Below are 22,148 nucleotides of genomic sequence, written 5' to 3'. Positions count from 1 at the left end.
GGCCAGCTTTGTTAGCTACAATTATAGATGGCTAACATTATGGCCGCCCAAAACCAATTACCTGCTCTGTTTAAATCTGGGTAGCTTCTTTCAACGTTTTCAAGGCTTTGATGTGCGACTTGTCCTGAGTGAACTTGCACTGAAATATTCATTTATACAAAAAAAATGAAGGATTTCACCCCAGACATAAAATAACCAAAGACTTAGCTATACTCCTAAGTTCCTGTGTTTAAGAAAGCCAGCTGTTCCACAGCACATTGTGCGAATGTACAAAAAGGACGGATTGGGTATTTTGGGTTAAATATAGGCACGGTATAAATCCGGATGGAAAAACTACGCTCCACTCACAAGAACGATGGAGATGGCGACTGCCACCACCCAGGCTCCCCTCGAACATTCAACCCTCAAAACCTCAACGAGCGAACGGAGTGATGACATCAGCGTCTCAACGCCACATTTCAATGCGTTGCACATGAGCAGCATGTGTATCTGCTTCGCTGCACAATAGAAAACAGACACCAGTGAGACTGTTTGGTACAGTGGAGACAGGATACTCTGGAAACACAAGGAGGAGACGCAGAGTTGTTGTAGTCGTAGTAGAAGTAACAGAGGTAGTATTCATACTGGTGGTAGTGCTAGTACCGGTAGTAAAGGTAGTAGTAGCAGTCAGTACTAGTTGTACTGCTGACCTTGATTTTTAATGAACAGATGCCATTACAGTACAGGCCACGCAGGAATTTCAGTCAAGACACGTCGGTCGGAATATATGCTGGACCTTGTCCAAAAAAGTATAGAGTGATGCCAGATACATTACTGTATCCCGTAGCTCTTATCGTGTCCCATCGTGGTTTTTATTTTTACCTAATTCCCTACATACAACACTTAAACTTACTTATAAATGATTTGCCTGCATATACTCTCTTGGCCACAGCCAATGTTAAGCAAACAGCCTGGAAAAAACATAGACAGAGTCGATTTACAGGAAAAGAGATAAGCATCGAGCAGGTCATTTCATATTAGGCTGACTTACTGTAAACACAAGTTTCATGATTGTGGGTCGGCTGCAGCCGGGGGGGCACATATTACCAGCTGTGAACTGGCAAAGTGGCCATTACAAACAAATTATGGGATGTATTTCAACGTAGGATGAGCAAGTTCTTGACAGTCCTCGCTGAAATTATTTCCGCTGTGGGAATACAATAGCCATTTATGTGCTAGACGCCTACCAGCCTCTTCCAAGGGAATCCGGTTATATGCAACATCTGTGTCAATATTATCTGGGGTTTTGAGGTCCTCTGTTGTTTTAAAGTAGAGAAAATATAACTGCAGCTTCAACTACATATGTTAACGTTCACTGAAGAAGGAAAGCAGAGAGCAGGGTGTGGAGATCATTAGCCCTACATTTATAGGGTTTTACCCCATGCAATCAAAATACTCCCAAAAATAATTACGTGTTCTTTATCTATTCATAAATCACAATCCAAACATCGCCTCAGCCAATCAGCTCCAGGCCCGAAGCCTCTAAACATTTATTTCCAAAAGTTGAATCACTTTTTAAATTAAACGATATGATGACCTTATGCTTGGCTCAACAGTAAACGCACATCTACCAACACACACACCGCTGATCTGGAGAAAGAAAAAAAAGATCTTCCCCATTTGTGGAGTTGAGAGGGGCTGTGCTCCGCGCCCCCCGAGCTGCCGCCGCCCCAGAAGAGGCACGCTCAGCACAACTCGGCAGCCCACTGCGCGTTCAGAGCAGAGGATGAGCGCTGGATACTAGACGGCAACGCAACGACGCAGTTCCCAGGTAAAAGTGGCTCTACGTCGTTTATATACACGCAGTGCATGGGTTTGCGTTTCATATGTGCTGATGCTTATACGTCTATTTGATCCGTGTCCGTTGACTATCGACAGCCCTGTGGAGACCTGATATTATCTCAAGTAAACAGAGGTTGAGAGAGTCGCATCTGCTTTGCGTAGCCGACGTTACAGCGGTCCCTTCAACTTGCAGCCAGCCTATTCCCATTCTCCTCTCCCCCGTCTCCTTCCTTTGGTGGATTGCGATGCAAGATGTAGGACAACACAGTGTCACTTTAATGACACGGCGCTAAAAAGGTGGAAGCGATATGCGGGGAATGATTATTTTCAACTTGAAGCAACGGGACCAGACTGGCACTGTTACTGGCTAGCTTATATCAGTTGAAGGTTAAAAGATTGTGATGGAGCCTAGCTGTATGCTAGCATGCTACAGCGGCTACCTGACTGCAACAGCGCCAGCCATCAAGGCTAGCCTTCTGACATGCTTGTCAATCAATCTGTGCATGACATAATGACCATACACAAAAGTCTAGGAGTATATTTGACTGTTTTCTAGAAGGGCGAATAGCGCTGAACGACAAACGGTCTGGGTGATGAAGTTGAAAACAGCCCAGGGCAAACGGTCTGCCAAGTTTAGGCTGCTTGCTTTGATGTTGTCACTTTGTCACACCTGCAGCGTGTTTGCATAATGAGGGACGCTCGCTTGACCTCCTCTGTTGCTCCTTTGAATTCGGGAACACAGAGCTCACACATTCCTGCCTTCAGTCGTTGTCTTTAAAAGGCTTTTTATTAACCCCCAAGGACTTAATTTAATATTAAACGTAAGGAAATATAGGAATGATTGTTGTCCATGGGAAGAGTGGCACGTTGTATTGGAATGCATTGTGAGAAAATGTCTTGACATCTGAAAAATACTTATTTTATATATCTCTTGGCTTATTCGTGTGTTTCTTTCCGAGTCCTTCACATGTGGAGAATCTCAACACTTTTATCCAGGTAATCTTGTCCTGTCATCCAGAGACCTCTAGAGGGCATACCTTTTTTTTTTTAATCGAAATGCTGATCTGCCCTGATAGAATCATGATGAAGCAACATGTTGTTGCACATTATCTTACTACATTGTCATATCGTATTTACTTTTTTATTTATTCTTGTGAGATTCCTGTGTCATGTTCATGTTTTGTTACTTCTTTACTACTAGATTTAAGTGTGTGCGTTTGTAAGTGGGTGTGTGTGTGTGTTTTTGCACTTGTGCTCTGGCATGCACACGCTCTTTTAACACATCTGTGAGATAGGGAAAGTTGATGTGAGTCTGCGACTGTTGTGTTAATGTTAATCCCAGTTGGATGCCTGTAAAGACGGAGGGAGGGAGAGGAAGGGAGATTGGTGGGGGTGCAGTAAGGGTTTGGGTGGAGGAGGAGGAGGAGGAGGAGGAGGAGGAGGAGGTGGTGGAGGGGGTCATTGGTGTGGGATCTATTAGGATGGAAGCGGCTCATTAATTCTTTCCAGCAGCAGAGGAAAGGGTGGGTCAGCGATACGCAGCAGTGCTGTGATACGTGCCCCTGAAGTGAGTCATTCCATTTCAATGTTCAGAAGTGGTCTGATAAGTCAGGCCTTCGCTCTTCATGTTCCCCTCTTGGTCGTCTGGGCCCCTAGGGCTCGCCTGTTCTTTTCGGAGCGCGTCCTTTCTATTGGCTAATTCACCTGACTCACTGGTTGGCTGCACAGTTGTCCTCTGTAGCGTCATGATTCTAGTCATCCCCAGTGTGGTATCGTTCCTCCAGATATAGCTCGCTAAATGCATCTTCCAGCCAATGAACAGAGATCGCGGTCCATCGTCGTTCCCGAGCATCGGTAGCTGTGGTCGAGTGTCAGGGTACGCCAGTAGGCATTGACCGTTTCCAAAAACAACAGGTTTCTCTGCCATTGGGCGCAAGGTGGCATCCTATCACGCCTCTCTAAAAAGGCTCCCAACGTTTGCCTGACTACAGGGATCCCCTCGGAGATCCTGTGTGACATCACGCGTGATGTCAGAGCAGGGGTGACGTAAGCGAGCGAGAGGCAGGAGGACGGAGCCGAGCAGGAACGTGTGAAAGCTGCCGACATCTGCCAGCCCGCCTCTGGAGAATGTAGGGCAGTGAAGTGTGTTCTGAAGGATAAAATGGAATGCACATTTGGTTTATGTTGCCGCGTTTCGTCGGCATGGCAGTCGGTAGCCATATGGGAGGCAGATGGCGGGTCTGCCTGCGTAGATTTATATAGAGGTTTCTCTTCAGTTTCATGTGAATTTAATGAATGAAGACCCATTAGTCTCTCCCGACCATTCAGGATTACAGTTTCCCAAACTCAGCCTATAACGCTCTATGATCACCAATGTATTGCTAAGCTTCAGTATGACACTAGGCAGTTTTCTTTACAAATAATACATTGTGGAATACATAGCCTGCTTCCTTGTTTTGTCTTTCAACATTGCATACTCCCGTCCATCCCTAGAAGCACTCTCAGAGTATTAATAATAAAAAGTCACTACTGTAATCTAAGCCTAGCCTAATTGTTTTTGCCCTTCCTTTCCCCTTATCCTGCTACACTGCTGAGCCAGTGGCATGCAGCAGACTCCCGACCCGATTAGCAGAGAGCCAGAGCATGCTTACTCTTTGATCAGGGCGCTTTCTGCTTGATAAACCGTGCCACTGTCATCTCCAGCGAGCCCTGCACCTTGATGGACACTAATTACCACAGGGCTAAATAACCATGCTCGGAAACAACATGGCTGACGCTCGTAAGGTTCACTGCAGGTAAAAGCTTTGCATGCAAACCAGTGCCATGTTTCCTGAGTAGATAAGCGTTCCTATTAGAGTGGAATCTCCTTTAATGGCAATATTAATTTACGAAGAAGGATCATTTGTCAACAGTGTTTAATGAGTTTACACTCCAGTTGTGTTTAGTGCTTCTTGTTGACATCGCACCCGGAACAAACAAAGTGCATGAGTTTGCATTAACAAGCATTTAAACTTAAGTGAGGTTATCCGTGTTGACATTGTAGAAGTCGTAAAATTCCACATTGATATTATATTTGTGATACGAGACCCATTAGTTATTTAGAGGGACAATGCTTCTGAGGTTGGTTGAAACGGTCCTTAACAGCCCCCCATCAATTCCTGTGTGGGGTTGTGGTGCCAGGGGAGCCCCACTACAATACCCTTTGGATTGGTGGAGTTCAGACAGAAAATTGGGCTGTTGTTCTGAAACTGAGACACACTAAAGCAAAAACAATAGTTGCCATTGGAGATGCTGTAGAAAATAAAGTTGAGGTCGTTTTTTGGCTTGATCTCGCCTGATGAGCTAATGGACGTACAATGCACTGTCTCGGGCTTTCTCCTATTCCCTTTAGGGGTGTGTGTAGCCTGCATGCTGCAATATGCTCCTGGTCAGTCGTCATTATTCAATCCCAAGTTCTACTGAAAACGGCTGTGGCCCCCTGATTGTGTGCATGTTACAGACCTGCATGCTCTGATTTAAACATTGCACCCACATTGTAAGCCAATCCCTTCATAACGGACATTTTAGCAACACTGATGTTTTTTGCATAGTCCGAGTGGACATACGTTTAGTAACATATTGAATGGGGTTGGCGTCCTGTACAGTCACATCCATGCGACGCACCGCAGAGCAACATGTGAGTCCGGTTCTAGCCAGGGTCAGGGCTTGTTTCAATGCTCTCTCCTCTGGCCTCCAGAGAGGGCTTGGTTGATTTGAAACACTTGCGACGTCAGTGTGTCTACTCCTCGAGTCTCGGTGCTGGCTTCCTCAGGAAGTGTGACGTTTCTTTTCTCTCCCCCGGGACCATGTGACGGTAAAAACACAAACAAACAAGTGGATGCTGGTCCGCGCCTTGATGTCATCCCGAGACGGCCTTGTATTGTGTGCAGAGTCAAAAGCTAGGCAGTAGCCACAACGTGTGTGCACATGCACTCCGGTCATCGCATGTTAGATTCAAAAGGCACAGTTCTTTTTTTTATTTTTTAGGGTGGGGGTGTTATCGCTCTCATGAAGGTCTCCGGCATTACGAGGATGAGACATCATTTACTTTGGTTTTATCATGCGTTAATAATAGATTCATGAGCTAGTCGTTTTCTGTTATTAATTGCATTTCTGTGAGTTTATTGCTCTGTTCATAGCTCTGTAACAGCTGCACATTTTTTAAACATATTGTAGTCGCCAAGATATGCAAATGATAGAAAAACAAAATCTCGGAACTGATATTCCCTTCGGTGAAAGGATATACTCATAGACCAACTACCCATGCTTGGACTCCCTGTCTATTCCTGAGGCGTTATCTAGGTCTCCGTCCTGCATCGCCGGCCATCCATGCTGCCCCTGTGGCCTCCCTTTCCCACCCCCTCTCCACACCTCACTCTGCCCTCATCCCAGTTTGGCCCGGAATAAGGAGCTGACACCAAACTGTCAACCTGGAGACCGTCACCTCTGTGTCGCCTGTCTGCCGCTGGCGGTGCAGAAGTACACACACACACACACACACACACACACACACACACACACACACACACACACACACACACACTAAAAGCTCTTAGATCGGGATTTTAATAAAACAACAACTGTGGCCTTTGCCAAAGAGCTCACTTGCGTAACACACCGGTGGCCTTGCGTCTTTCAGACTGTCGTAAATGTCATTGATAGCCGTACAGTGGTGCACCGCGAGTATTTAGGTTTCTTTATGGGTGCCACAGTCAGCAGCCATGTGATTCTGTTTTTATTATACTTACTGAGCTACATGTGCTATCCGAAAAAAGAAACAGTTAATTTTGTCCAGTTTTTGGGGGATTGATCCGGGATTGATCCAGGATATCGCGCTGTTAAAAATACTGCAGATTCACCCGTTTGTGTTTGGTTTTCACGATTTCCACGGCTGAGTGGTGCGGTCCCGGGATGCCAATTGTTGCCACAGAAGACGGCATTGTAGCGAAACACAATGTTGTTGTGTTGTGGGCAATGAAAGCTGCCTATTGTTGCCTGCCGCAGCCTGAATCAGGGGTTTTATTTGATATGAAGTGGGTAATTCCATTGCATAAGGGAATTAGTCGTGTTTAAAGTGAGCCTGTCATGGGAAAGAAGGGTGTGCGTGGGCGGGGGGCAGCTTGATATGAGGGCAGGTCACTTAAAAGGGAAATCCTAAACGTTGTTGATAATGGAGATAAGCCCTTCAGAGTAGAGGAACATACTGTTTGTAGAGTCATGGGTAGATTAGGCCTTTGCAGCATATGGACCCCTCAGCTCATTCTGTATATTCGGTGGGCTCATCCTTGCTATTAGCATGTCGTTCCAAGACTGAATTACTATGTTGTTAAGCATCTGAACCATAACTCTTTGCCGTGGTCCGGGTGACAGGATTGATCTAGAGGAAGGAAGGGGAGGAGAGGCACATCTGATTTACATCTAGCGATTGTGTTGTGGCCTGTATGTCACGGTGTTGTGAATGTGGTCAACGGCCAAGACGTTTAGCCTCAGTTTGTTAAGGCTTATGTATTTGAAACGGAGAAACTATTTTGACTTTAATGTATTGACGGCGGTATCATTAACAATTGATGTTTGTATGTTGTTGTTACTGGCCGTTTGGAAATAAGAGTCGGTGGATGGTTTGGCAAGTAACAAGGTAACCAGGCTATTGCACGATGCTGGGTCGAACAGAGGTTATAAAACCAACCTCACTGATGAATAAAGCCCTGGTTTTGGTCCAACATTGTTCATCATGAAATCCCCATCTATATAAACAACTGGTAGTCTGTACATGAGGGATTAATCTGACAACAAATGGGCAGAGTTAACTCCCCTGCTCTAAAAAAAAAGAAAAAAAAAAGTATGAAAGTATTAACTGGGTAAGCGCCAAGAGTCAATCCCCCAAAACTAACAGGTTTAGGGTTTTAAATGAGGAAGATAATCGTATTAGAGCGGCCATACATACAAAGAGTGCAGCATTTCACGGCCCCGGATGCCGCTAATCACCTAGTGGGCTATCTGAGGGCTCAGGTGGAGAGCAGGGAAAGAAGGGATAGGAATAGAGAGAGGCAGGAGAAAAGTGAAAAGGCAGATGGCGGTGATGATGGTGAATCCTAAGTAAATGCCATCTTCGAGGAACTCCTAGTGTTAACCACATGCAGAAAGAGAGACAGGTGTGGTATTCATACTCCAAAAATGTCCTTTCTTTTCTGTTACACCATTGGTTGTTTGACTTTAAAAGTCACTCATAGTGAACTTAAAAAGTGTGGATGGGAGTTTATCACTGGCAACGTGTCATTTACTCCAGTTCTCGGTGCTATTCATCATGAGGCCAGCCAAGCCGTTGGCATTGATTTCTGTTGAGTTTTTCGAGTACGTAACACCTGTCCCATTGACATGGCTACATGGAAGACTGTACCAAGGGCATTACATAACAGGCTGTATAATTGACCTTGCGGTTGCATACATTGTCATTGATTGGATTTATCTTTCATTTTGCGTGCCAAAACATAGCGTGGCAACATTTCACCTAGATTAAACTCCTTGAGTTCCACTACCAAATATGTGTGTACAAAAAATGACAATGTTTTGAGCACTATCCACCATCAATCACCCTACTGGAAGAGAACTTTAAAGAAATTAGTAAAAATAATAAGAAACATGAGTCAGAGAATGACGAATGACACATCGTAAACATCGAAGTAGTGACCGCTCACCACACCGTTTGTATCAAATACAGAAAACGGCAACGTTGTTGTCAACACAGGGTTCTCTCTAGGAACTTGTAACAACAGACTCCATTGATGTATACCGCCGTAGCGTCGTTGTGTGCCCTTCGCAAAAAACTGGGGCTTGCGTTTGTGTCCCCCCCGCCCTCCCCCTGCTAGCTCAAGGCGCGGTGGCTTTCTGTGCCGGCGCTTGGGAAGAGACGGACGCTGTTGCTAGGAGGACTGGAAAAGGCAGGGTAGAGAGAGAAGGGGGAGAGAGAGAGGATAGGATAGGCAGTGAGAGGAGGCGGTCTATCGCCCTGCTTTACTGCTGTGGCTCACAAATAGAGGGGTGGGCGGGTGTATGCTGTTGTGGGTGGGAGGGAGGGAGGGTAGGAGGGGGTCGGGGGAGCCGTTTGTGTTGTTCTGTTTGTGTTGTGCTTTGTGGCTTCATGATCATCCATTCCTATGTGGATCTCTGGACCATAACCGGCCACGTCTGAAGTCAGACCAGAAAAACGTCTTTAATGTCTCTCTCTCTCTCTCTCTCTCTCTCTCTCTCTCTCTCTCCCTCTCTGTCCCTATCTCCATCCCTGTCTCTCTCCCTCTCTCCCCACTCCTCCCTCTACCTCCGTCCGTACGTCGCTCTCCGTCGCGTTCCCCAGTGATGGCCTCAGCTGCGCAGCGGTGTGGGGAATCTGGCCGCTGGGCGTAGGAGAGCAGCGGATCCCTCTGGCGCGCCCCAGTCCGCCTCCCGTCCCCCGTCCAGACCAAGCGATAACGGCGAGGGAGAGGAAACGGCGGCTGTAGCCGATGCCACCATGTACAGCGTGGACGACCTCCTCATCTCTCATGGATACAAGCTGCCCCAGCACTCCTCCTCGTCCTCGGCCCCTACCCCGGCCCCTACCGCGGGCCAGGCTCCCTCCAGCCGCCCCACTCCCTCCCCCTTACCCCCGTCCTACGGCAAGCACGCCCAGGTGCCAGAGGGCCGAGCCGCCGGGCCCCAGTGGACGGTGAACGGCTACGAGAGGGAGGCGGGGCCGGCCGCTAGGGGCGGCGGCCGGATGAGCGGTGGCGGCGATTTCCAGCAGCCGCCGGTGGGCCGTGTCGGCTGTCCCAACAACAACAACAACATGGAGCACCCCAGGGACAAGGGCCCGCTGAGACACGACGGGGAGGTCCAGGGTCATGGAGATTCCCGCTCTGAGTCCCTGACGTCAGACAGCGGGTAAGATGAGGCCCACCGCACCCGGAATTATCCGCCCCATAAAAGTGTGATGAGAGAAAAAGGTTCGGATCAAAAGTCTGTTAAGTGCAACCGTGGCGAGAGGAACGGAGTCAGACTCACTGCCTGATTCTACATGGTTCAAATGGTTTGCATCACAGTGACTTGTAACACTGTTATCTTTGAGGAGGGTTTTAGTGGATCTTTAACCCCTGACCTTTCAGCCCCGCCCTGTGAGCTGACCATCATTGGACCCTTGTTAGGCAGCAGTACGGCCCTGACTTGCTTTCTTAGGTCACTCTCCCTCCTCTGCCTCCTGATCTCATGTCATCCCTCATGGTGTTGACTACCAACCCTTACACCCTATAAAGTCAGGCAACGGCTTGGAGGTACATGTGCTGTATATACTGTAGCTATGGATATTTTGCCACTCATGGACCTAGAAGCTGCTATTGGGCAAACCTCTGTCTTGTGAAACACAAACACACAAACACTGGCGTTTAGCCAGAGGTTTGCAGTTGGGTCATATGTTCCCAAGGAGGCAATGTACCTTATATAATGCATTACCCATCAATAATGGAGGCTTCATATAGACCTTATTTAACTGTGTATGAGGCTATATATATAGTTCAGTCAGGATTTATGCAATTGAAGGCCTCCTGGGAAAGGAGTGTTGAAATATGATATTGCTTTCCCAGTTTTCCCCCTCTGTGTTTAGGTTGTTTTTCTACTTACGCCAGCACTGATGGTGAGCGTTCTGTTGCTGAGATATCAGTCAATACAGCTGTTCCGTTGTCCATGCAATTAGCCAGGCCTGTCAGATTTCCCCCCTATTTATTTACAGTTTGTTTGGGCGGGTTTTCAATTTATTCTGCCCTAATCTTCCTCTGCCGACAGCCAGTGACAGAGCATCCGAAAATAGTCATATGACCTTGAGTAATGTCAAAAAAAAAAAAAAAAACGATTTTCCCTTTTCCTTCGCCGGGAGACCGGCTAATCCGCACACTTGCGTCCCTGCTCTGCGAGCGCTATCGGTGCGCTCCTCTGGGAATGTGGGAATTTGCTCAGACATATGTTCAATTTCTATCTGTTGTTTGTTGATCCCTCTTTCTCTCCCCCCAACTCGTCCAAATCCACTTTGCCCGGCAGCTTTAAGTTTAAGATAAGGAGCAGGCCGATCTCAGCAGTCCCTCTCGGCGTCGGGACTAAGACTTAATTAGGCTAATGATGGCAACTCACCCTCGTTGAGAAGCTCCTCCCCCTACCCCCTTCCCTCTGCATAGGACGTCACAGACTGGCATGGCGAACTTCCCCCCCCCCCCCCCCCCCGAGCCCCGAACAACACTACCGCCGTCACCCCCACCGCCGTCACCCCCACCACCGTCACCCCCAGCATACAGCTCTGGCCAATCATGATCATGGATGGAAATGTCAAGGACTCTGGGCAGACTTGCCGGCCGCAGGCGTACGCATGTGCATGCATCTTGTTTAGCCTGTTAGTCCACCAGTCAGTCAGTCAGTCAGTCAGTCAGTCAGTCAGTCACCCAGGCAGCGTGCAAATAGGCTGGAATAAACAGCTAAATCTAGAGCAAGGCTGAGCCCGGACGAGTATGTGCTCTCCGTCCTTAGAGACCCGCACAGACACTGCTGCCATTGCAATGAGCCAAGGAAGCGTCGCACATCAAGCTGACGGGATTGAAAATCACCTCGTTGATGTTGACGTTGTCTTGAAGGACATCGAGGACGAACAGCCACGGTGTATCCTTGTGTAATGTTTTCATCCTGCCCCAGAGACGAGTATGGCTCTTCCTATTGCAAGCGCGGTCGTTTGACGCCATCTAGTGGTGGGATTGTTGCATTGTCGTTTGCTCCAATTCGGGACTGTCTGTGCCTGTTGTTGGTTTTTAGTTTCGTGTTTTTGCATATTTTATGCATGTAATTAATGTGTATTAAATACATTTTTCTCTTGCATATTATCTCTAGTAGCTAACTACCTTTTTATACTACTCGACTCATGTGTTATTAATTGATTGTGTTTTACATATTTGGGAATGTTTCTAAAACATAGACTACCAAATAACTCTCCTTATACATGACACCCAAATGGTATGAAACCATAACTATTGTAATCATTTAGCCGTTGATCCTAACTTCCCCTCCTGCCCGTTTCCCCTCAGGTTCTGCGAGGGGCCCAAAGGGGCCCAACCCCAGTCTAAAGACGTGGCCTACTGGCGGCGGAGAGGCCAAGACTTCACCGTGCTGATGGACTACGCCGACTTCAGAGAGCACCACGGAGGGGGGGCGCCGGCCGGCTACTGCAGGGCCGAGGCGCCGCAGCAGCCCCGGGGCCAGGAGGTGGCCAGCGACGAGCGGCAGCGGGCGGCCCAGGAGCGGCAGCGCTGGGCGGCCCAGGCCCAGGCCCGCGCCCGCGAGAGGGAGGCGGCGCTGCACCGCTGGCGGCTGGCCAACGAGAGGAAGTGCCAGAGCCTGGGGACCGACGAGTGGCGCCCGGCCGTGGGGTTCGGGCGCCAGCTCTCGGAGAGCGAGGCGGAGCGGTGGGCGCACGAGCAGCAGCGGCTCCACGCCAGGACCCCCGACGGCCTGGGGGCGCACCCCAGGGCCAAAGCCAAGTCCCAGTCGCTGCCCCGCATGCTGCCCCCCGACGGCCCGCAGTACGTGGACGTGGCCTCCGCCGGCCAGGAGCCGCACAGGAGGCTCAACGGCCACCCGCCCTCGCCCCACGACTTCTACAGGGCCCCCCCCCGCTGGCCGGAGAGCGGGCGGCCGGCGAGCGCCAACCAGCTGTCCACGACCCCGAAGGCCCGCTTCACGCGCCCCCCCCGGCCTCCCTCCTACGAGGTACACCAGCAGATCCGGGGGAGCTGCGAGGTGCTGTCGGGCCGGGACTCGGTGATGTCCCACGGCAGAGACCGCACCCCGCTGCCCCTGTCCAGGGCCGGGGACCCACAGCTCGACTATTTTGCACAGGATTCTGGACCCCCAGGATACATCCCTCCCCCGTCGTACAAGAGAGCCCCCGTTATGAGAGGAGGTCGGCGAGGCTATGGGGAGATCATTGTGGACTATAGGTAACTACGCTTTCATTTTGTCCACTCTTTATTGTTTGTAGCTTTCCCAGTAGCGTCTATTCTTAGTAATATGTCGTCATTTGCTATTTGTGCCATGATTTACGTTATTTATTTAGGATATAAAATATAGTGTATTTTTGTATTTACTGAGCTTTTGATAACATGATCTGACTGTTAGAGGTGCTTATGATGACTTTTTTTTATTTTATTGCATATTATGTTAAATTCACCTTAACTAGCCTAAATTAAACGTTTAATGTATCATTAGACAATCTTGAGACCCCTGTGAGTGTGAGCGTACTGAATAGTACACGTGAGGAAAAGCCACATTGAAAACGGCTGTTTACGTGTTACAGATGTCATGGAACGCTACAATGGCAGCAGACTGCTTTAAGCCTAACTTTGTTCTTAGCTGCTAGTTATATCCAACCTAAGAGGACATAACAAGATGCATACAGCCCAACCAATAGTATTTGGTGCTGCATTGGACTGAGCAGGTGTTTAAAGGTCATTGTGCACCCAACACATTCTGACTTTGTTTTGGCAATCACCTTTAAAACTGTACTAAAACTGACAGTGTTGACTCATAACCTTATGGTTCACCATCCTGCAGGTTATCATTTCCAGCTGTTCCAGCTGAGTTATATGCTCCCACTACTCAAAAAACAAAACCTTTGACTATTACTAACCTAACAATATTAAAATTTGAATGTTTTGCCAGAGCTATTGTTCACCTATTCAGGGTATGCAAAAAACATCTGTTTAGTTAAGTGTATCTTATTCAATCTTCCCTTACACATTTTGGTTTTGGGATAATACTAACATATCCATGCAGGCAGGCATAACATCTCACAGACACACAACAGACTGGTGGCTAGCAATGGTACATGTTTCTTTTTCATGATCTAATCACATTACTAATGTTAATACCCTGTTTCAGAGGGCTGCTGATTGTGTAAGGGGGATTTTCGTTTGCATATTTTAACTCAAACGTACATAATAAGGTGCTTTGTTGTTTGGAGGATATGGTTGTAGCTTTTGATTGTTTCATAGCTTAATGGTTGACTTATATTCAACAGATTCACTCACTCTGTGGCCCCCTCTCCTTCCTTTGCTTTAGTTGAATTGGGTCAGGGGATGGATATCTGTCTAACCCCGCCACTGTCTCTGATTTTCATTTCTGCTGTAACACTTTAATGATGCATATTGAGTGGAATGCTTATTTGATTTTTCCTAGAATTTGAATAACATTATCTTACTATATGCTTCCTTTCTTACACTGAAGTGGAGGAAGTGGCACATAAAAACTGTAGTGGATAGCTTCAGAATATCGTAGTGAACGTATTGATAACAAAATCTTTCAAGCTGCAATTACCTAGTGTATTAGTTGTATTAGCGCTATGTACACTACAAATACAATCAGAAGTTAGTCGAGGCTGGGGCATCTATGTTTCCTGATGGTGAGCACACAGTCTTCCTATATGAACCCCTGAGGCAGGGCCTGTCTGTAACATGTTCTCTATTGTTTACATGCTCGTGAGACCCACACTGTGTCGTCTTTATTCCCAGGTACAGAGGCGACATGTACCAGCAGATGCAGATGGCCCCGGACGGCTCCCACTGGTTCGGCGTGCACCCGGCGTGCTCCTGGCCTGACCCCCAGAGGGAGCGGAGCACCCCCATCCAGAGGCAGCTGTACCCAGTCTACACCAGCCAACAGCACCCCGGCGGCGGGGTCCAGTACATCCCTTTCGACGACCCCCGCGTCCGTCACATCTCCTCAGCCCTGGGTGGCAACTCCCTGACGGACGCGGACAAGATCCGCCACATACGCAACGAACTCCCCGGTGTCACGGCACCGGAGACGGGCCCCGACGACAGTGCCTTCCTGCCCCCGCCGCTCGGGCCCTTCGTTGCCGCCAAGCCCAAACAGAGCTCCCACCAGGCGTCTTCTCACAAGTTGGACAATGACAACAACCGGTGGCACAGCGATTTGCACAAAGAAACCGTCGACAACTTCCCAGCAACAGACCAAAACTGCAACAACCGATACCCCAAAAGTCATCGCCCGCCCCCCTCGCCCTCTTCGGTCTTCCAGGTCTCGGCTCTGACAGCCTGCTCATCCCGCCAGGGCTCCAGCTCGGAGCACGCCTTCACGGAAACCATCACCCAGGTCAAGAAGATTGTCCCGGACTCTGGGCCGGACGGCAACAGGAACAGTAAGAGGAGGGTGAGCGAGACCATCTTCTGCCTGGTGTCCGTCCCCATTCACTCTACGGCTAACATAAACAAAGACACGGCGGCGGACCAGAACAACAACGAGACCATCCCGCGGCTGACCATCACCAACACGGACAGCATCACCGTGCGCCACTCAGAGAACCAGAACATGCGCAGTCAGTCTGTGAACGAGATGCCCATCAGGTCCCACCACTCCCAGTACCACACCAGCAGCACGTCCTCTCTGAGGAACTACAAGAGAGCTCCTCTCAGGAAGGAGATCATCGATGCATGGGCCCTCCAGGCCAACGAAGACAAAGAGCGGTGCTACGCTGGCTCCTGGCCTGGGAACCAGTACCGCAACCAGGAGACCCAGACCACTTCCCCACCGACCGTCATAAAGAGCCTGGAACCCCAGAGCACCCCCTCCGACGGGCAGCCGCCCTGCAGGGCGTCCTCAGACCCAGCCGTGGAGAGCAGCGCAGGCACAGACGGCAGCAGCTGCTATGGCTACCCCATGGCGGGCCAGAAGGACCTCCACCCTTCTAGCAACAGCGCCTTCTCCCGTCTCAGCCTCTCCCTCAGCCAGCCCCCATCGCCGCCACCCTCACACCCCGCCCCATACTCCCCCTCCAAGGAGCAGAAGGATGAGAAGGAGCAGGGTGCACAGCCCCCACCCTCCCCGAAAAAGAATGGCTCCCTCCCACTTGACGCAGCGGAGCAAGTGGCCTTCGGTCAATTCCTTCTGAAGCCGGTGGACAGGCGCCCCTGGGACGCCATAGGGGAGCTGGAATGCATCAACAAGGAGCTCGAAATCACAATTAGCAAGAGGCCAAATGCGGAGCGGTGCAGCGTGAGTCTAGATGACGTGCATAATCACACTTCAGCGCGCACAAAGTCACATCCGCCGCAGAGCCTCAGAACCACTGAATCTCAATTACCAACGTCCCATTCTGGTCGAGAACCAATGAGTCTTTCACTCACGCAGGGAAACAAACCCAATGGCGTGCGAATTAGATCGGAGTCCTGCGGCCCTACCACGGACCGGGACTTTAGGGAGGCGGGGAGGACGTTTTCCAGGCCTCAGAGCGCCCGAGCCCACAGCCATCCACATCAACCCCCACTATCCCTTCAGGCTGACCCAACACTGGCCTACAGACAGGACATCCCGGTTCCTCAAGAGTCCCTTTTGAGGGATGTCGGGCTTACGGTTTACACAGAGACGCCAGGTGGTCCTGGAGAACCTATCCACCGCTCCCTCTCGTCACCATCTCCCATCCATTCCCATGACTTCGGCCAGCCTGCATCGGAGAACAGGCCGACACTGGTTCAAAACAGCAGCATCTCCAAGCACAACTCAAGTAGAGAGCTACAGGCTGATGAGGAGACAGACAGAAAAGCCAAAGAAAACTTGCCACAGCCAAGGGGTGAGAAGAATGTCAGAATGTATAGAACTAGAAGTGAAAGTGGCCGATCGACAAGGGGTCAGGGCCAGGGGTCACCGCGTACCCCCAGGCTGACCAGGGAGGCAGTACGCTCTTTTGAGGATGACGTGTTTGAGGAGAGGTTTGTCATCACCGAGCCACTGAGATATAAAAACACGGCCACGGTGACCGACAAGCACCTGGAGAACCTCCTGATCCAGGAGAAGGCCAATGCTCTGCCCACCGTGGACCTCAGCAAACTCTACGAGGTGAAAAGCGCAAAAGGCATCCCCGAGAACGAGTCCATGGAGCAGAGGGCCGCCAGGATCCTGGGCATATCGGTGCCTGCCGAGGCCTTGGGTGGGGGGGACGGAGAGGAAGAAGACCCGCCTCACAACTCTTTTGAGGATACAAAGTGCGTCTCAGTGGAGATGGGGATACACAGTGCACGTGGAGAGACAAAGCAGGTGGTAGTACAGTGTGAGGAAGTGAAGGAGCCTTCGCCAATCGTCCTGGAGCAGGAGACGGCGGAGGGCAAGGAGATGGGATCAGATACAGAGCCCACCGAAAGAAGATTGAGGGAAAAGCCAGATGAGGTCCACAGCAGCTTGGTGAATAACGGCAGCTTTGACCAGCAACAGATGCCTGTGCTTGATGTCGTTAGCGGGAACCTCCAAGAGTTCCCCCGGAGCAAGCTGACCCTTTCCTTGCTCGCTACCACCGTTGAGAAGCTGCCAACGTGTGGTGCGGAAAAGAGGAACCGCGGAGCAGCCTCCAAGCTCATCGAGTCCCTCCAGGACAAGCTGAGCTCGTCTGCCTCCTCGTCGTCCACGCCTTCGGGCCGGTCGGCCACCGAGCGAATGGCCCGGCTGAAGGAACGGGACTCTGTGTCGCGGATCAGGCGCCTCAGTCTCAAAGGCTCAGAGTCCGGGGGAGAGACTGAGGAAAGAGACGGGAACCAAGAAGAAGATGGAGAAAAGTCTGAGCTGAGATGGGACACTACAGAAGGGCAGCAAAAGGAGGAGGAGGAGAGAAATTCAAAGGACGATGAGGTGCTGATCTGTCGAGCTGAAAGAGCACACAAAAAACACAATTTAAGAATGGATCCCAAAGAAGTAGGGAAGGAAATAGTAAGTGACGAAAAAGAGCAAAGAGAAGGAGAGCACGCAGAAGTAGTGCTGCACATTGACATAGAAAAGCAAAGACTAGAAGAGTGTGCAAATCAAATCAACGTAGAAGAGAACCCACTAGAAGAGCATGCCAAAGTAGAGCTTCAATTCAATGTAGAAGAAAAAATACTAGAAGAGAAAACACTAGAAGAGCATGCAGAAGTAGAGCTCAAAATCAACGTAGAACAGAAAACACTAGAAGAGCATGAAGAAACAGAGCTCCAAATCAATGTAGAAGAGAAAATACTAGAAGAGCATGCAGAAGTAGAGCTCCAAATCAATGTAGAAGAGAAAATACTAGAAGAGAAAACACTAGAAGAGCATGCAGAAGTAGAGCTCCAAATCAACGTAGAACAGAAAACAATAGAAGAGAAAACACTAGAAAAGTGTGTAGAAGTAGAGCTACAAATCAACGTAGAAGATAAAACACCAGAAGAGCATGCCAAAGTAGAGCTCCAAATCAAAGTAGAAGAGAAAACACTAGAAGAGAAAAAACTCGAAGAGCATGCCGAAGTAGAGCTACAAATCAATGAAGGCAAGTTGAAAAACGAGATTGCACCTAGAGCCGACGAGGAAGCCAAGGGGAAGAAAGACGCGGTCCGATTGCAGAGCGAAGAGGTGGCCGAACCGCGGCAAACGGGGGTGGAGAAGGCAGAACCGAGGGGGAGGGAGTCAGTGGCGGGCGGGACCCGGCTGGATCCGGGCTCGCGGGGAGCGGCGGGCCCGGCCCAGCAGGCGATGCGGCCCAAGCCTCGACAGCGAACCAGCAGACCCCAGAAGCCGCCGCTGCTGCCCAAACCGCGCAGTGTGCCCAAGAGGGAGATCACCCTGCCGCTCAGCTTCAGCACTGTGACCTCCACCATGGAGGAAAAGGAGGCCCTGTCTGTCTCAGGTGAGGCCCTTGACCACCCGTACAAATGTGTCTCTCTCTCGCCGGCTTGCGTTGCAGTATACCAGTAATTGGCAGAAGTATTGCAATACTGTGTGAGGGCATTGTATCCGGAGTGTAATGTGACAGTGTTGTCACGTTTTATCTGAAAGTACAGCTATTCTCTCTATTGTCTGTTTATTCATTCAAAGATATTTCAACCGCGTCGCAATTGCATGGCAGGATTACTCGTATCACAATGCATAATACATCGTGTCTCTACTTACACTGTTCTGTTCTGTCGGCAGACTCGTACGACCCCAGTCGAGTGGAGAGAGTGTGACCTCCAACGTGGCCTTCACCACTGTGGAAATTCATTCCAGCTTACGTTAACAGCTTTTTACCCAACGACAAAGCCCCACCCCCCCTCACGAGTACTGTTAATACAATAATCCTGCCAACCGTGTCTGTCCTGGTGCTGCAAGAGTATTTTCTACAGCTATATCAAGGTTCCAGCGGTATCTATTCTCCAGACCCCTACCAAACCCCATCGACCTCCGTCCTATACAGTCGCACCGTCAAAAAGTTTATTATCATCTCATCCGGTTTTTAACAGAGATTCTCTTCTGTTCCTTTTCTTTTGTCCTTTTCTTATTTTTCGCCTGATGCATGACATTTATCCCCACCACACTGGGCTCCCAGCGAGCATTAGTGCAGGAATATGAATGTAAAAGTGCTTCTGCTTCTCACACAAAAGACTATAATTAAACGAAACAAAATATATATTAAATAGGTAAAAAAAGAGGTATTGCGTTACAATCAGTGTTAAACCTACACCAAATGTAAATAACATAGAGGTCTAAGATTTATGAAGAAAAAAATGAATCAAACTTTTCATTGCTGACGAAATGTATATTTTCTTATCGATGTTTAGATATAAATAGATATTTTGGGGAAATGTAGTCTAGGGGTGTATTATTAATAACTGCCCCCCTCCCCCCCTCTATTCTTTATTCTTATACTTGTGTGATAGAGAATGTACTAAGAGATTGTGGGTTAGAACAAGAAACACTGTGGTCTTTGAATCGTCTCACTTAAGAGCAATATTGTTGCATGGGAACTTTTGTTACAACTGCCCTGCGTAGCAGAGGGTCTGTGGTGCGGGGAGCGGAGTCCAATTTAAACGGCCGCTCTAAAGCTGTACATTTTGGTACAGCTGTCAGGGAAGTTGCAACCCTATGATTGCTAGCTTTATGTTAGTCGCGGTCATTTCTTGAAGTAGCAGATAAAATTTGGTTGACTGTTGTTCAGTTTTACCACACACACACACACACACACACACACACACACAGACGAGAGTGAGTTTATATCACATTGAGTTTATATCCCCTCTGCAATCACGTCGTGTAGCCAAAACATATTTTATTGTTAAGAATCATTAAAATGTACAAAACAAAATATATATTTTACATTGTTAACAAAAGTTTATATTTAACCGTGCATTTTCTTTGACCACATCAAGGACAGGATTGAGTTTTGAGAAGGTATCATTTTTGAAAAAGTGCTTTATGCAAGATACGATAGATGTAGCTATGTTGATCGCTGTGTGCCTTGTACACACTACTGGTTCTGTGGAGGAATTCATTTGTAAGATACAATGGGTCCAGTGTACACATTTTAGTTCAACAGATTTAAAATGGACATTATAAGTCCAATTTACTTTCATGAATAGATATATACCATTTGTATCATTTGGCATTCTTTTGGCAATAATATTGAATACTAAGCTAAAAATGCTTTATATTCATGCTGTGCAGAACCATGTCATTTGGATACATATGTAGAGCTCAATTAGCAATGCATATGAAAGGGTTAGCAATACGTGATAAGTTTCAATACCATACCAAACAAAATACACTATGCATCGGGCATCAATTTTCTCTTGCTTAACACTAAATTCAAAGCGAATACTGGATTTTCCACATTATAATAAGCTTGTATGACCATATCACTCGCAAAACTTTGTCACGTCTTGAGTCATCATAATGTGTCCGTATTTGGTGTTGAACTTGGTGGATCTGATACTAGTCATGTGATGAGAGTAGCTTTGACTTTAGTTGAACGTTGAACGGTCTGCTTATCGTCCTGTTATCGACCGTGTACCTGTACCTCTGTACATCAGGTAGTCTAACGTTACATGGCCATTCACATAGATGTTTTTGTACTGAAAGTTATTTGTACATAAACTATTGGTGCACATCTTGCTTTGATATTTTCTATTTTCATACCCAAGTCTGTAAAGTTTTTTGTGTATGATCAAACATTGATTTTTTTTTTTTTTTTGCATGAAATGCATAAGACATATGAGAGCAAATGGTGCATTTGCATATAATTGCATTTGGTACGATAGTTTAGCTGATAAGCAAGTTATATTTCATATAATGCCTATTTTATTTTCCAAAATGAAGCAACATATTTAACAGAACAAGGTATTTTTTAGATTGTTGTCTAAAGGGAGTTGTTTTTGAGTAACCAATTAGTCTATATTTATGATGCAATCTTTGAGGTTGATCATGAATACAGGCCGATGTGTTTTACTGTTGTAAATTACTGAAGACTATTAATAAATGAAAGTCTTTGCATGTAAAATGTTTGCCTTGGTTTTATTGAGTCTATTCAGTCAGATTTGTTCATGTTGGGGGGGGGGGGATATTGAGTCCACACTGACGTGCACTTCGACTGACAAAACCAAGATACAGCTATGGGAGCTGCCTTACCCTCGTTTTAGATATGGCTGTCAATAGGTAAGTAAATAAGTGTGTGTGTGTGTGTGCGTGCAGCTTGACAGTGAGTTACAATTAATAATGAGGAAACCTGTGACCAGAAAATGTCAATTTAAAAATAGATTTAATCTGAACCTACGTTTCACACATAAACCCTTCTGTTATATTGTCCTCAGCTGTGGTGGACTGGAACACATTTTCAGAGATGTATAGAAGGACCTACAAAACTATGTTTGATTGTGTAACTCTTGCTTCACGTCAAAATTCATTTTTCAGAATTGATTTCTCTTGAATTTTTTTGTTGTATTATTCTTCTGAGTTTATCTGAGATTGTCTTCATAATTTGGACAACATATCAGGAAGAGCACACTTGTCATCAGGGGCGTAGGGATGAGTTTAACATTGGGGGGGGGGGGACACATATCGGAAACCTGACAGATCCGTTAATGGTTTGAACAGAAATATGTCAAAAATGAACTACACAAAAAATTCACAAATTTATTTTATTCTACTAAAAAGATAAATTTATGAATGTAAAAGAAAACACATTTTAAATGGCAGTAATGAACTGATGAATATCAAATCAATTCTTTAATTGCTCAATCATCCAGTTTTTGTAGAATAAGAAGCGGTGACAAGACACTGTTGCGCTTTCAAAATAAAATAAAATATTTTTCTCCCCCCGGTATAATTCTTATAATTCTTATACCGGGGGGAGTAATGCGGGACAAATGCGCCTGTCTCCAATATTGGAGGGGACACGTCCCCTCCGTCCCCCCCGGTTCCTACGCCCTTGCTGTTCATACATTTTAAATATATTT

The 22,148-nt window shown here is 47.7% G+C and overlaps 1 protein-coding gene across 1 annotated transcript; it reads left to right on the top strand.

Annotated features, from left to right (window-relative positions):
- Positions 1-1,759: 1,759 nt before the first annotated feature.
- jcada (junctional cadherin 5 associated a) lies at positions 1,760-21,094 on the top strand. The gene is made up of 5 exons (XM_079754965.1): positions 1,760-1,810; positions 9,212-9,777; positions 11,952-12,863; positions 14,433-18,568; positions 18,853-21,094. The coding sequence occupies exons 2-5, from the start codon at positions 9,368-9,370 to the stop codon at positions 18,885-18,887; spliced, it is 5,493 nt and encodes a 1,830-aa protein (XP_079611091.1). The 5' UTR covers positions 1,760-1,810; positions 9,212-9,367; the 3' UTR covers positions 18,888-21,094.
- Positions 21,095-22,148: the final 1,054 nt, after the last annotated feature.

Source organism: Pollachius pollachius (genome assembly GCF_949987615.1).
Source record: "Pollachius pollachius genome assembly, chromosome: 17".
NCBI classification, from domain to species: Eukaryota; Metazoa; Chordata; class Actinopteri; order Gadiformes; family Gadidae; genus Pollachius; species Pollachius pollachius.
This window is presented reverse-complemented; position numbering and strand designations above follow the sequence as displayed.